The sequence below is a fragment of the Triticum aestivum genome, chromosome 6B (assembly GCF_018294505.1).
Source record: "Triticum aestivum cultivar Chinese Spring chromosome 6B, IWGSC CS RefSeq v2.1, whole genome shotgun sequence".
Lineage (NCBI taxonomy): Eukaryota > Viridiplantae > Streptophyta > Magnoliopsida > Poales > Poaceae > Triticum > Triticum aestivum.
Genome location: NC_057810.1, coordinates 233,907,833 through 233,921,936, shown reverse-complemented (window position 1 = coordinate 233,921,936; position 14,104 = coordinate 233,907,833). Strand labels below are relative to the sequence as shown.

The 14,104-nt window shown below is 43.5% G+C and overlaps 1 protein-coding gene across 1 annotated transcript; it reads right to left on the bottom strand.

The window, feature by feature from the left end:
• Positions 1-2,175: 2,175 nt before the first annotated feature.
• Positions 2,176-10,925, bottom strand: LOC123136740 (TBCC domain-containing protein 1). The gene is made up of 9 exons (XM_044556226.1): positions 10,299-10,925; positions 9,222-9,362; positions 8,044-8,433; positions 7,266-7,370; positions 5,900-6,040; positions 5,249-5,452; positions 5,031-5,123; positions 4,427-4,538; positions 2,176-2,632 (listed from the first exon to the last, which is right to left on the bottom strand). Exons 1-9 carry the CDS (start codon positions 10,908-10,910, stop codon positions 2,589-2,591), a joined length of 1,842 nt encoding a protein of 613 aa, XP_044412161.1. The 5' UTR covers positions 10,911-10,925; the 3' UTR covers positions 2,176-2,588.
• Positions 10,926-14,104: the final 3,179 nt, after the last annotated feature.

Sequence of the window (14,104 nt, the reverse complement as noted above, 5' to 3'; positions counted from 1 at the left end):
TTGAAATAGCGCCACCGGCGGGCGCGCCGGTGAAAAAATCGAAGTGGGGGGCTCGGATTCCCAGCTGCCCCCCAAGGTCGCCCCCAGGCGTCGATTTTGGCCCACTTTCAACGCAAATTGGCCCGCTTTCAATTCACTTTCGGCGCAAATTGGAGCAATTTCGGCTCATATTCGGCGTGATTCGGCACAAATTCAACAGAAGATATTTTTATCACATAACTCATCACAGAAATTCAATACCAATCAAATAATTCAACAAATTAATACAAATCAAATAGTTCAACAAATAAAACCCATATTTCATCACACGTCGAGCTAGGCGTTGCCTTTTAGCCTCCATACGTGCTCCACCAGATCTTGCTGCAGTTATGCATCTGTGGGTCTCGGATCTCCTGACGCATATTGAGGAAGGCACCAGGTTGCCGGTAGCTGGTGATCAACTTGGGCAAGAGGACCCTGCTTGTAATATGGTTCAGTGTCAAATACTGGCTCTTCCTGCTCGCTCTCAATGATCATGTTGTGCAATATGACACAGCAAGTCATGACCTCCCACATTTAATCTTTCGAACCATGTCTAAGTGGGGTACCGGACAATAGCAAATCGAGATTGAAGCACACCAAATGCCCGCTCGACATCCTTCCTGCAAAGCCTCCTGACACTTGGCAAAGTAGGAGTTCTTGCCTCCTGGCACAGGGTTTGAGATAGTCTTCACAAATGTGACCATCTCGGATAGATGCCATCTGCTACGTAGTATCCCTTGTTGTAGTGCCGCCCATTGACCTCGAAGTTCACCGAAGGAGTATGGCCTTCAACAAGCTTGGCAAAGACATTCGAGCATTGCAGTACGTTAATGTCATTGTGAGTTCCTGGCATACCAAAGGAGTGCCAAATCCAGAGGTCGTGTATGGCCAGTGCCTCAAGTACCACACTGCAACTGCCTTTGGCGCCTTTGTACAAATGGATAGTTTTTTCATTTTCAATGCATGCAGTCGAGCTTCCAAGCATCCCAGGAAATCCTCTTGCTGCATTCTGTGCTAGGATCGGAGCAGTGTCTTTAGCATTGGGTGATCGCAAGTATTAAGGTCCAAACACTGCCACCACTACCCTACAGAACTTGTACAAATACTCAATGGTCGTGGACTCGACCATGCGTCCATAGTCTTCAAGTGAATCACCGGAAGCTCCGTATGCAAGCATCCTCATAGCTGTCGTGCACTTCTGGAGTGATGTGAATCCAAGTGTGCTGGTGCAATTCTTCTTGCATTTGAAGTAGTTGTCGCACTCACGGATGGAATTCACAATCCTGAGGAAGAGCTTTCGGCTCATCCAATAATGGTGCCGAAATACTTTCTCGCCGTGCAGTGGAGCGTCGGTGAAGTAGTCGAAGTAGAGCAAGCAATAGCCTTCCAGGCGATGCCTCTGTTTTGCCTTCAGCCGGCCCGGCGCCGAGCCACCTCGCAGCGGCTTTGCATTGTTCACGAACAGGCCGGCCAGTGCGGCGAGGACCATGAGATGCTCTTCCTCCTGGACGTCGGCATCGATTTCCTCCTACAGCAGCGCCGCAAACACCTCCTCGTCGTCCGAGTCCATCGCCGAGCAGATAAATCGTCGAACACCTGGGGGCGTGGTAGGCGCGCAGCCGCCTGTATCCCCGTCCTGCGTGGTTGGAGCACCAGAAAGCTCACCCAGGAAGCAGGGTGGAGGCTGCCGCAGCGAACCTTCCCTTTTCCGACGGGGGAATGTCCTTTCTAGCGATGGTGGGTGGGTATGCAACGTCGGGATCGGCATGGCGGCGGGAGGGCATGCGCAAGGGAGGGGGGAAGGAATATAGAAGTGCAAGATGCTTTTTCACCTGATAGTGGTGGCCCAAGCGCAGGTTTTCCTTCCACCGAAGCACCCAAGCGCGCTCGGATCGCTGGACCAAAAAATAGGCCGAGCCGGCAGATTTCATCGTCCGGGGGGCACGATTGAGGGATTTTTTTGACACCGGCGCAAAAAAACTCATCCTAGGAGGCCTGTTGGGGGCGCGAGCGGAGATGCTCTTAGCAAGCATTCGTCCCCTCACAGTACCGCAGTACTTAAATGTGACTACTCAAAAAAATATGGCACGTGTGCTACAACAATCCGTTAGAAGTTAGTGTTGAATTATTTTATTTATCGGCGTACGAGTACTATTAGAAATCAGAAATACAATGATGGGATTTCAAATGTTCATTCCTTTTGCAAAGTTGAGTGGTTAACAATGCCTGTTACGTATCCGTGGAACTTCTGGAGAGCCCAAAAAAACTGTGCAACCACCGAGAAACCAAGACCAAATATCCTAACGACCTAAAGATATTGGGGGAAACATATCAAGCTACTTTGCAAAAGAGAAAAGAAAGAAGAGGCAACAACACCTGTTCCTTTTTACAGTTTTCTTTCGGTTCTACAAGGCTGAAGAGCAGGCGGAAACCACTCCTGGGAGTAAGGTCAGCTTCGACGACGTGCCGCCGAATGTTTCAGGAGTCGCACCAGCTAGCCAGCAAAGAGGATGAAGAACAGTCTTGCGGATGCACACCTCTGTTGACGAAAGCAGCTGATTGCATGGTTAGTCGCCTTGCAGACAGTAGAGCTGGCGGATGTTGCCTGTAGCTGCAAACATGAACCGATATTGTTTGCATTACTCAATGCACACAATCAGCCATACTCCATTGAGCACTGATGGAAAATACAGTAAATGTTGTGGACTACAAAAGTACAGTGCAGCGGTGTATCATTTATACCAACATAACTTGTACTCCCTCCGTTCCTAAATATAAATCTTTTTACAGATTCCAATACGACCTACATACGTAGCAAAATGAGTGAATCTACACTCTAAGATAAGTCTATATACATCCGTATATAGCCTTATTGAAACTCTATTCTCTCTTATTTAATGGATGAGGCAAAGCTTCTGCCTCCGTTTCCAAAAAAATAAAAAATCTCTAAGGCTTACATTTAGAAACGGAGGAAGTACCCCGAGATAGAGCTGGGTTAGCACCAATTGAAGAGAAGCTTGTTCAACATCGTCTGAGATGGTTTGGGTATATTCAGCGCAGGCCTCCAAAAGCTCCAGTGCATAGCGGATGGCTAAAGCGTGCGGAGAATGTCAAGAGAGGTCGGAGTCCGTAAAGAGAGATCTGAAGGATTGGAGTATCACCAAGAACTAGCTATGGACAGGGGTGCGTGGAAGCTTGCTATCCATGTATCCGAACCATGAGTTGGTCGTGAGATCTTATGGGTTTCACCTCTAGCCTACCCCAACTTGTTCGGGACTAAAGGCTTTGTTGTTGTTGTTGTTGTTGTCAGGAGTACTATTGATTGGTTGACTTGTATTGAGATTGTAATGGCAGAAATCCTCCCAGCCAGCGTAAAAGAACTAGCATGTTTGGAGAATGGTCGAGGAATGGCTAGGGCCTTGGAGCGCTTGATTTAGCTCGGTGAGCGGCGAAGCACTCAATCAAGAATTGGGGGATCAACATGACGTCTAGCAACATCATCAACCGCGAGCCAATGACCTCCCTTGCCATGCTAACCAATTGGTCCATTTGAAACGAGCGAAATGCTCAGGTTTTCCAAGAGAAATCTATGCCACCACCCGCCATTTTGGTAAATACTACCTCTCTTCCAATTTAAGTGACGTCCTAGCTAGCTACTCCCTCCGTCCCATAATATACGACGTTTTTTGACACTAGCTAGTGTCAAAAAACGTCTTACATTATGGGACGGAAGGAGTAACATTTTTCCAAAATACTTGACGTTTTGAGTCACTTGTCCACATTTCCCAACATGTTCTCTTACCGTGCCCCTCCTCCACTCTAATGTTGGCTGTTCGGTCACTAGCAGAAAAACGAAGGATATAAAGGAGATTCCAGCCACCTCCTTAGTCTGTCTTAAAATTCTCAAAACATCTATGTTTTGTAATGGAGGAAGTATCAAAGAAGAGGCAAAGCTTTCGGCACTTGCTGGCGTAAAGCACCTGAGTAGCATTATGCCAGGAAAGTAGTCCCCGTGTAATTTTCTTTTAACTTTTCGCAAACCTATGTTCTCTTCTCCTTAATTAATGGATGAGGCAAATCTTTTGCCTCGGTTTCAAAAAAAAAACTTAAGGCCTCTTTAAAGAATTTTCATAGGAATCCAAGAAGACATGACATTCCGGTCCTGTTTTCCTTCCAGTTGCATTCCAAGGGCATTAACGAAATAGTTAAATAAGATTGGACTGCATTCCAAATAGTTAAATAAGGTTGCATTGCATCCTATCTTATGTGGTATTTACCCCGCCACCACAACAATGAAACAGATGGAGACATGGAGATAAAGCACCAAGTGTAACTACTGATATATAAAAGGCAGAAGTGATATGTACATGCTATGAAATAACTGAATGCACAGATGAAAATTTACCATATAGCCAATCTTTGAACTGCGAGTGAAGGGCGCTTGCTAATTCCTTTTTCCTATTTTCGTCAAGTTGCAGCTCCCGAATAGTTTTTTTAGTATCTTCCAGAACAGCTTGCTGAAGATGATATGGCATGTTTAGGAACATGTGACTTTTAGGAATACTAAACAGTAAATCTTTCCTACTTATAAAGGTTGGAGTTGGTGGTGAGTTCATATGTGGGACCAACAACCTTCATCAATAAAAGGTACACCCTTACCCACTTGTGGGAATAAACAAATGTGCTTTTACTTACATGTGAGACCTAAAACAAATAAACAAGTATACTACTACTTTCATGTGAGACCAACACTAGCAGAATGAACAAATAAAAATTGTAAAAATGTGACTCCAACGCAAAATTATGCTCTTAAGCAGTTCGTAGCAACGCACGGGCATTGTGCTAGTAAAATATAGAGAAGTGAACAAACTGTACCCAAACAACATTAACAAATCAATACTGATTTGCATTATGGCCATGAGGCAGTGTGAATCACACTAGATAGCCTTAGCATTGAGTAAATTATAATAGAAACATCATTCTAGGGAAGTTTATCGAAGTTAATGTACCTTCTTGCTTTGCGATGCCTGATAAATTTCAGGCAATGGAAATGGATTGCATTTTGTAGGCTCTTGTACTTCATCCTCAAACCAATTAGGAATCTGCAGACGGAAGTAGTCATGTTTAGTTGTTTTTATACAAGAGAAAATCATTGTCAAAAGACAAACAAGGCCCGAGAAGCATACTATCATGCTATAGCTAAAAGCTTACAGTGTACTTAACATACCAAAAAGTTTGTGAATAGATCAGGATCTACACAAGTAGCAGATTCGGCTTGAACATCAGAAACCCCAGCAGGATGGGACAATGAATCATGTGGATCAACGACTCCCAATACAAAAGGTTGGTCCCATTTATTGGTAGAGGGGTCTACACCAACTTGTGTCAGATGCTCACCCAATCTTGGATAGTAAGTATTAAATGGAGCAATCTGTTCATACATGAATGGAGAAATTTCACAATGTCAAAATTTAAAAATTAAAGCATTACTGTTACTATACTATCGTGTCAAGAAGTTCACAACATTGACTGTCAACACCTTTCCAACTGTAACCTATGTATTCAGAGAGTATGCCGCAGTCATGAATGGTTACTCGTATACAATTGGCGATTAATCTTCCTTTTTCACTTAATAGTAACAGAACAGCAGATTTTCACTCATAAATACAGTTTACAGATCTTAGTTCTAGGTGTAGTGACATACACAGTATGTACCGCACGAATGATGTATGATTCATTCATAGTGTATTACACATGATGACTAGCCATGTCAATGAATTGTTAAGAATTTACAACTGTTCATCATACGCCACTTAATTGCTACGCAGCAGCTAGTCCTGACTAACAGTTTAGAACAGAAAGAGTAGCAGAACCTCACATGTAATTTATGGTTGTCCCCCACAATAAGAGGCTGGTGATTTACTCCCAAGTAGAAGATGCACTCACGACAGTTGGCAATACAGATTCGTTTTGCAGCTGCAATAATATGCACTCTTTCACAATGCTCCACCTTTATAACCTGACAACACGAAACATTATATTCTTGAAATGTAATTGGCAGAGTTGGGGCAAAAATAGCAAAAATTGAATGACCAACAAAAGACACCAATTATCCATCTGCGATCAGATTTCCCATTTTTCCTCTTTGCTACTTATACAGCATATCAACTCAAATAACTTCTTGAATTTTTTTATCCGTGTCATAAGAATTTTCCAGCAATGCAGACCGCATAAATTATCAGTCATCATATGATCCACAACAATATGAACCACCCCTCTATTGCCATTATTCTCACCAACTAGTTTTTTTTCCATGGGGACGAAAAGCCAAAAACAATGAATATTCATCTATCCTCTCAGTGATAGGGTTGACTCGATCATTAGACAAAATGAAAAATGGTTCCCCAGTTCCAAAACAAACAAATGAATTTTCTGCAATGCTGCAAAAGCAGAATCCAGGTGGCTACTGTCCACCAGTGACTGAAAATACACACATGTAACATGTAGGTCGTAGGCTGTTATGTTTCGTTGTTGCATCCAAACATATCATATATAATACAAACTCCCTCCGTCCGGAAATACTTGTCAGAGAAATGGATAAAAATGGATGTATCTAGAACTAAAATACGTCTAGATAATAAATCCACACTAGACCACATGCAGCACAAACATTTGTGGAATTAGTTCTAATTACACAGTCCAACACACGCTAGCTTCTATGCATGGAGCTAACGATTAGTCATATGTAGCATGCAAGGACTCAAAATATTTAAACAGACAATACTAGTTCCAACATTCTCCCCCTAATCTTGACAAGTCGGTTCACGTTTGGCATTGACATCGCACACCAACTCTACTTTGGACAAATCACATCACTGTTGGTGGAATCACATGAACTCTTCATGTGACGAACAGTACCATACCACCATCATTGGCATCATGCCAACTGCCTGTGTGATGCTATCGTTAGAAGGAGAGCCACTATGAGGTTCATGTCAAACAAGAACAAAACGAGTCAAGATTAGTAGGGAGAACGTAGGAACTAAGATTGATCAGACAAGTATTTCAAGTCCATAATCCATATGTGTTGCATGTGGCTAATGGTTATTTGCATGCACAGAACACAGTGTATACTGGAGCAGATATTATGCTATTTAGCTCTACCAAGACACAAATTGCCTCGAAGCAAACTGAATCCACGTAACAGAGGGGGTGAGGAATAACCAAATGCCATGCATGCATACCTTGCCGACAGCACCAAGAACAACGGTAGTATCAGAACATCCATACACGGTAGCATACTTCACCGGTGCTAATATATAAATAACGGAATCATGGCAGTTCAAAACCTACACATACAGTTTGCAGTACGTGTTAAACAATGCTGATAATTTCCAGCGCTGGGGTTCCAATATTGAACAGACAAAGCTACAAGAGGTCACAACATTAGAACACAGAGGTAAACAACACAAAACATATTTCAACACTGACAATTAGAGATGATAGAGGGTGTTCCAAAGTGTCCAGCACAACAGGAGATTTTATATTGGTTCTTTCCAGATCAGATCAACGGCCTGCATATTTCTCGTCTGCTTTAACCTTGTATATATATCCTGACCCAAGTAATGCAACTTTGCATGATTATTCCATTAATAGTACAGAGCTGGCTACATAGTACTTCTTTCCTTCTAAGAGAAAGCAATGCTTCACTGCAAATCCAATGATCAAAAGATTCTTGACTATGTTTACAGTGGCACCAGGAGGAAATTCAACCATGCAATCACTTATGACACTACACAGATACGAAATTTCTTGATCAACACTACATTGCATATGGGGTGGGACAATGTGAACATGTTGGGATTAGACGTGTTAAATCTCTTCATTCCTTTCAACATCCAAGTGGGCTACCTGTTACTCCCTCCATCCCAAAATAAGTGTCTCTGGGACACTTATTTTGGGACGGAAGGAGTATTAAACAAAGCATTCCGGTACTAATACTAATATAACTATGATTTATACCTTCACTGAATTTCCTTTGACATCAGATGCATGCTTGACAACAGAAGTTTTGGAGAAACCCTCCACAAATGTAGAATTTCTATGGAATGCGGGATTGGCAACAGTAGGTGTGCTGTTCCTTGGATGACTTGTATTGGCATCTGCCATGGTAACATCAAGATCAGACGCTATCTGCTGGCTCCCTTCCTTTGCTGTAGATTTCTCAGTATAAAACTCCAACGAAGAAACAATATTCTGCAAAATCCAATCATGGACCTGAGCAGCAGATACTGGAGCAGCCGGCATGTCTGGATCAGAATTTGCAAAAAATGTGGCTGCCTGGCTTAGGGATGTTCCTTCCGAAAAATGCACTAGAAATCCAAGGTGCTCAAAAGTCTCCATTGTTAGTACCTGCACAAAAGATGGCATAATACAGTTTATCATATCATCAGATTTTAGCAGCATAACATCAAGATCGTCTTTCATATTTCCTCCATTGAAAATAACACTAGCTAGCCGATTATTTGTAGTCGAAACTAAGCCCCTTTGTCAAGTTCCAACAAAGAACTACCTTCAGAATATGTCCTCAGATGTGAGGAAGAAAATAGATCTATTCTCAGTTGCACATGAAGACAAGAACTCACTTAAGTAATATATATTTAACTGAATCAACTGTGTGCTACCATTGACCTTTTGCTTTATGTGTTTTATACAATTTGTGTCTGCAGACGTATATGTCAGTGGGTTGTTCTACCCTTGATCTTTTGTTTCAATTGCTTGATACAATTTATTGTAGACATGTTATCCATGGATGGTTCTAGCCTCTGGTTATAGTTAACACCTAACGAACTTCATAACCTATATGGAGGATTGGAGGTAAGAACTGTAAGGCTGTATTTGGCATTGTGGATCTACAGTCGAATGATAATCACGTTTGCAAAACCCACTTTTGCCTATTTTAGTGTTTGTTTTACCCGATTTTGCCTAGCTTTGTGGCTTAATCTTCTATAGCAGATTATACAATCAACACAATACGGCACAGTTCACCAATAGCAAACGGAGGCCAAGTAATATTTTATTTCTATCACACTATCCCCTATATAGTTTCACTCACCTAGAAAAATAAGGTGGAGAATGAAGAATGATCAATATATAATGAATAGTAACAATTTGAGTAACTTAAAGAGAAGATGACATACCAGAGAATCATCCCCCTCCCCCTCAACAGAATCAGCCAATAGAGTGAGAATATTAGCCATATGCTTTTGCAGATAAGATAACTGGTGAATTTCTTCATCTGCTTGAGAAGGTATAAAGCGACGGCTATTACTGCGTACAAGCTGCCAAACAATAGAAATAGGAAGCACTAAGTGAGGATGATGTCAAAAGAAAAGATACGCTAACTAGTTGTATTTGCAAAAGAAAAGAAATTACAAGGGTGCCGATATGGTACGACTGATCTGGGCTAAGGGCAATTGGCACCCTTTCGAAGGATAACGATTAACTCAAAAAGAACGTCTATTATACAAGAAAACATGTGATATAAGCCAAGGTTGCTAAAAAAATACAAAATATGGAACTGGAACAGATAAGAAACCCCCAAATGACAGATGGATTTATATAGGAAAAAAAAGTGCAGGCGGCTCTTAAAGCATTCCAAGATAGGATTATGGACACAAGCTTAGATGAATATCACTGCCAAGATACCTCTTATTCTAAGCAGAGCCTGTGCGGAGATGTTTGGGACATGAGTTCCAAGTCCCCATTAATATGTTGACAGTTAACTAGCACAGTAGAAAGTTCAAGGATACAATTGCTGGAAAACTGAAGGTGATGAAAGAAATGTCTGATGAAACGTGTCACCAGTTTCCTCTAGAAAACATTTGGCCTGCTTTGGCACGTCACACTAGTTTTATATGAATACAGGATGATAGTAGGCAATTTGGCAGCTCATCTAGAAGTAAATTTAATACTAGGTTTCCCATGGCAGCGATATGCACCATTGGACTTAGCAATGCATGTTTGTCCAGAATAGCACGACTTCTGTGCAATCAATAATCCATCCAGGCAAAAGGCAACACACCATTGTTTCGTTGCTTGATTCAATGTCCCAGTTCCATTGTTGATAATATAGGATGTAGTTTCCAAGCGGATGGCAATTGGTAAACGTTAAGTGGTTTAATCCTTTCAGCTCCCATCTACGTTGTTCTATATACTTCTATGCGAGCAGCAAAATTCTAACGGAAGCATCCGAACCAACGGAACCGCGTCCTGACCTGGATCGGAGAGAGAGCGGACAGGTAGCCGTCGAACGCTGAGGTGGATGGCCAGACGTCGGCGACGGCGGGCGAGTCCTTGTGCGGGCGCGGCACGAGGCGCTTGTACGACTGGATGTAGAGGAAGAGCAGAACGTCGCGGAGGTCGGCGCCTCCACCACCACCGCCGGCGTCTAGCGCGGGGTCCTCCGCGGGGAGGACCGCCGCGAGCATGCCGATCGCGAGCGCCGCCTGGTCGGGCGGGATCTGCAGCGCCTCCGCGAGGGCCGCGGCGCCCACGCGCCCGTCTCCCGCGGCGGCGGCCGCGGGCGCGAGCTTCTCCTTAAGCTGGGAGAGGGTCTGCGCCAGCGTGCCCTCCGGGAAGATGAGCTTGGGGATGGGCAGGAGGCCGTGCTCGAACGCCTCGCGCCGCGGGCGGAGGAGCGGCGTGGGGGGCGCCGCCGCCGCCGGCGTCGGCGGCGGCGGGTCGAGGGGCTCGTCAACCATGGCCGCGACGACAGAAGCGGGGGAGGGAGGAGAGAGGAGGAGATCTGAGAGATTTGCGAGAGCGAGGCCGTGGGAGTGCGATGCGACCGTGGAGACGCTGAAATGGTTCGGTGCCTGTGCCTCCATGATGCGCCTTTTTTTCCCCATTTTTTTCCTGTGGGTAAATTGCGGGATTTTCTAATTTCGGGCATGGATCTTATAACACAGTTCGATCTGCTACAGTCCTTAACGGAAGTTTTAAAGTACGATCGATCTTGGATTTGGTATTTTTATGACGCCCATGGATGAATCTACTGTCGACATTATTTATTTTTACAACACCCATGTAAAAATCACCGAAATATGCTTCACCAAGGCCTAACAACGCCCACAGCAGATGATGTAGATGCAATTTTTTTCTCGGTTTTTACAATCACCAAGTGATGCAAATATACATCACCAGCCACCGCCTGAGTAAAACAACCACGCACCTCGTGAACCCCCAACTGTCATGCGGAAATTTCTTGTTGACCGATGCCCGCCCTCCCGCCTCCCGCCGCACACCAGCCATCACCAGACCTCATGGTCGACTCCCCCAACCTCGCGGCCGCCGCCGGTCTTACGCACCTCGACTTGGCCGCCACTGTCCCTTCCACCTTTTTTGACGCCGCCACCGCCGTCATGCCTCCCCCACTCGCCACGCATGAATTGCCCCCCCACCCCCATCAGGTGGTCGTCGTTGGAACGGGTGCGCCGACGAAGAAGAAGGCGATTGTGGCCAAACCTCGTGGAGGCGCCCCGAAGCGGCCGCAGCACAAGCCCGCTGCGGCTTCATCCCGACCGAATAAGACCAAGGCGGTCGCGTCTACTTCGGCTGCTCACTTGCCGCCGCCGCCCGCAACAAGTGCGCATGGTGATGGCATGACTACTCCCCCACCACCACAAGTCACGCCCATTGGCCGCCTAGGAGGACCTGTCCACGCCCACGGCCACCGCCTCCGTCTCCAACGTGCTCGATGAAATGTCGCAAAGGTAAAAAAAATCTTTTTTGATTGTTCTTTTCTCATGTTCCATACGAATAAAATGCGAGATCACCTAAAACTTGAAAACTTCAATCACACAAAACTCAATAAAACCTTCGTGAGATCTGTTAGTATAAAAAAGCAAACCACTACTATAAATATTGTTGCAAACCCATTCATATTTTGTTTTTGCATTATATCTACTGTATTCCAACTTTTTTATGGGAAAAACTTCTTCAACAAAAAACCATAGAATCATCAAAACAAGCACACAACGCAAAGAAAACAGAATCTGTCAAAAACATAACAGTCTGTAGCAGTCTGACTACTTCGAATACTTCTGTAACTTCAAAAATTCTGAAAAATTAGGATGACGTGAATAATTTGTTTATTAATCTTTTACAAAAAGAATCAACTCAAAATCACTTTTCTGGTAAAAATGAAAAATATTTCCGTGAGCGCAAAAGTTTCTGTTTTTCAGCAAGATCAAAGCAACTCTCACCCAAATCATCCCAAAGGCCTTGCTTGGCACAAACACTAATTTAAACCACAAAAACACATCTAATCCGAGGCATAGTTGGGTATTTTATTGAAAACAGCAAGAAAACGAAAAAACAAAAATATATGAGTTGGGTTGCCTCCCAACAAGCGATATCGTTTTATGCCTCTAGCTAGGCGTAACGTGAAGGATCTACGTTTTGTCATCTGTGATCTTTGCCACTTTAGTAAGGGTCTTTTCAAATCCTGGAGGCTCTTTGCGCTTTCCTAAATTTTCCGGGAAAGAAATCATCTTGAGATCTAAAAAATTCAATCGTTTATTGCAAAGAGTAATCAAAGTGTTCGTCCGGTTGATGCTACTGTTGAGGTGTTCAAGAGGTTCATTATATTTTGCAACTCAACCATATGCTTATGCAAATCACAAGTTTGTCTAAAATTTGAGCTGCCTCTGGGGTGAAATAAAACCCTTTCTTTTGTGGTGGAACCCCCAAAATTCCTTCTAAGATTTCATAGGCAACATTGACATCAAGCTCAATAAAATTCCCTTTCGCGGTAAAATCCAAAAGTTGTCTATGATGCAAAGCCAATCATACGTAAAAATTTCTAAGCAAAATTTTTGCATCTCCCTTTAGATTGCAAACACGGTAAGACTCTATAAGCCTATACCAAGCATCTTTCAAATTATCTCTTTGTCTTTGTTTGAAGTATAGAACTTCAAAATCTGGTAACAAAGGAGGAGCGTTCAAACCAGCCATTGTGACGAAAAAACAAGAACACGAATAGATCTGATGAGAAAAACGGCGAATGAAAAAGAGGGCGAATAAAATGGCAATTTTTTGTGAAGTGGGGGATAGGAAAATGAGAGGCAAATGGCAAATAATGTAAATTGCGAGGAGATGAGATTTGTGATTAGGAACCTGGTTGATGTTGATGATCCTCCCCGGCAACGGCGCCAGAAATTTCTTTTGATGCCTGCTTGAACTACGTCAGTATTTCCCCAAAGAGGAAGGGATGATGCAGGACAACGGCGGTAGGTATTTCCCTCAGTAATGAGAACAAGGTTATCGAACCAGTAGAAGAACCACGTAATACAACGTAAACAGCCACTGCACACAAATAAAAAATATTCGCAACCCCACGTGTTAAAGGGGTTGTCAATCCCTTTCGGGTAACGGTGCCAGAAATTGGCGCGGAGACGTGATAAAGTTGTAATAGATAGGATAAATGGAGTGCAAATAAAATAAAGTGCAGCAAAGTATTTTTGTATTTTGGTTTAATAGATCTAAAAATAAAAGTAAAGGAAAATAGATCCCAAAGGCAAATATGATAAGAAGAGACCCGAGGGCCGTAGGTTTCACTAGTGGCTTCTCTCGAGAAAAATAGCAACCGGTGGGAAAACAAGTACTGTTGGACAATTGATAGAACCACAAATAATCATGACGATATTCAGGCAATGATCATTATATAGGCATCGCGTCCAAGATTAGTAGACCGACTCTTGCCTGCATCTCTACTATTACTCCACATCGACCGCTATCCAGCATGCATCTAGTGTATTAAGTTCATGGAAAAACGGAGTAATGCAATAAGAACGATGACATGATGTAGACAAGATCTATTTATGTACAAATAGACCCCATCTTGTTATCCTTAATAGCAACAATACATATGTGTCATTCCCTTCTGTCACTGGGATCAAGCACCGTAAGATCGAACCCATCACAAAGCACCTCTTCCCATTGCAAGATAAATAGATCAAGTTGGCTAAACAAAACTGTTGGGGATATAACTATTAGTATGACCCGCCCAGGAGGGGCCGGG

Coding starts and splice junctions, on each gene's coding strand:
- LOC123136740 (XM_044556226.1), bottom strand. CDS start 10,910: ATGGAGGCACAGGCACCGAACCATTTCAGCGTCTCCACGGTCGCATCG. Junction 6,041..7,265: donor TTCTTGGTGCTGTCGGCAAG/GTATGCATGCAT, acceptor TCGTGTTGTCAG/GTTATAAAGGTGGAGCATTG. Junction 2,633..4,426: donor GTTCAAAGATTGGCTATATG/GTAAATTTTCAT, acceptor TCATGTTTGCAG/CTACAGGCAACATCCGCCAG.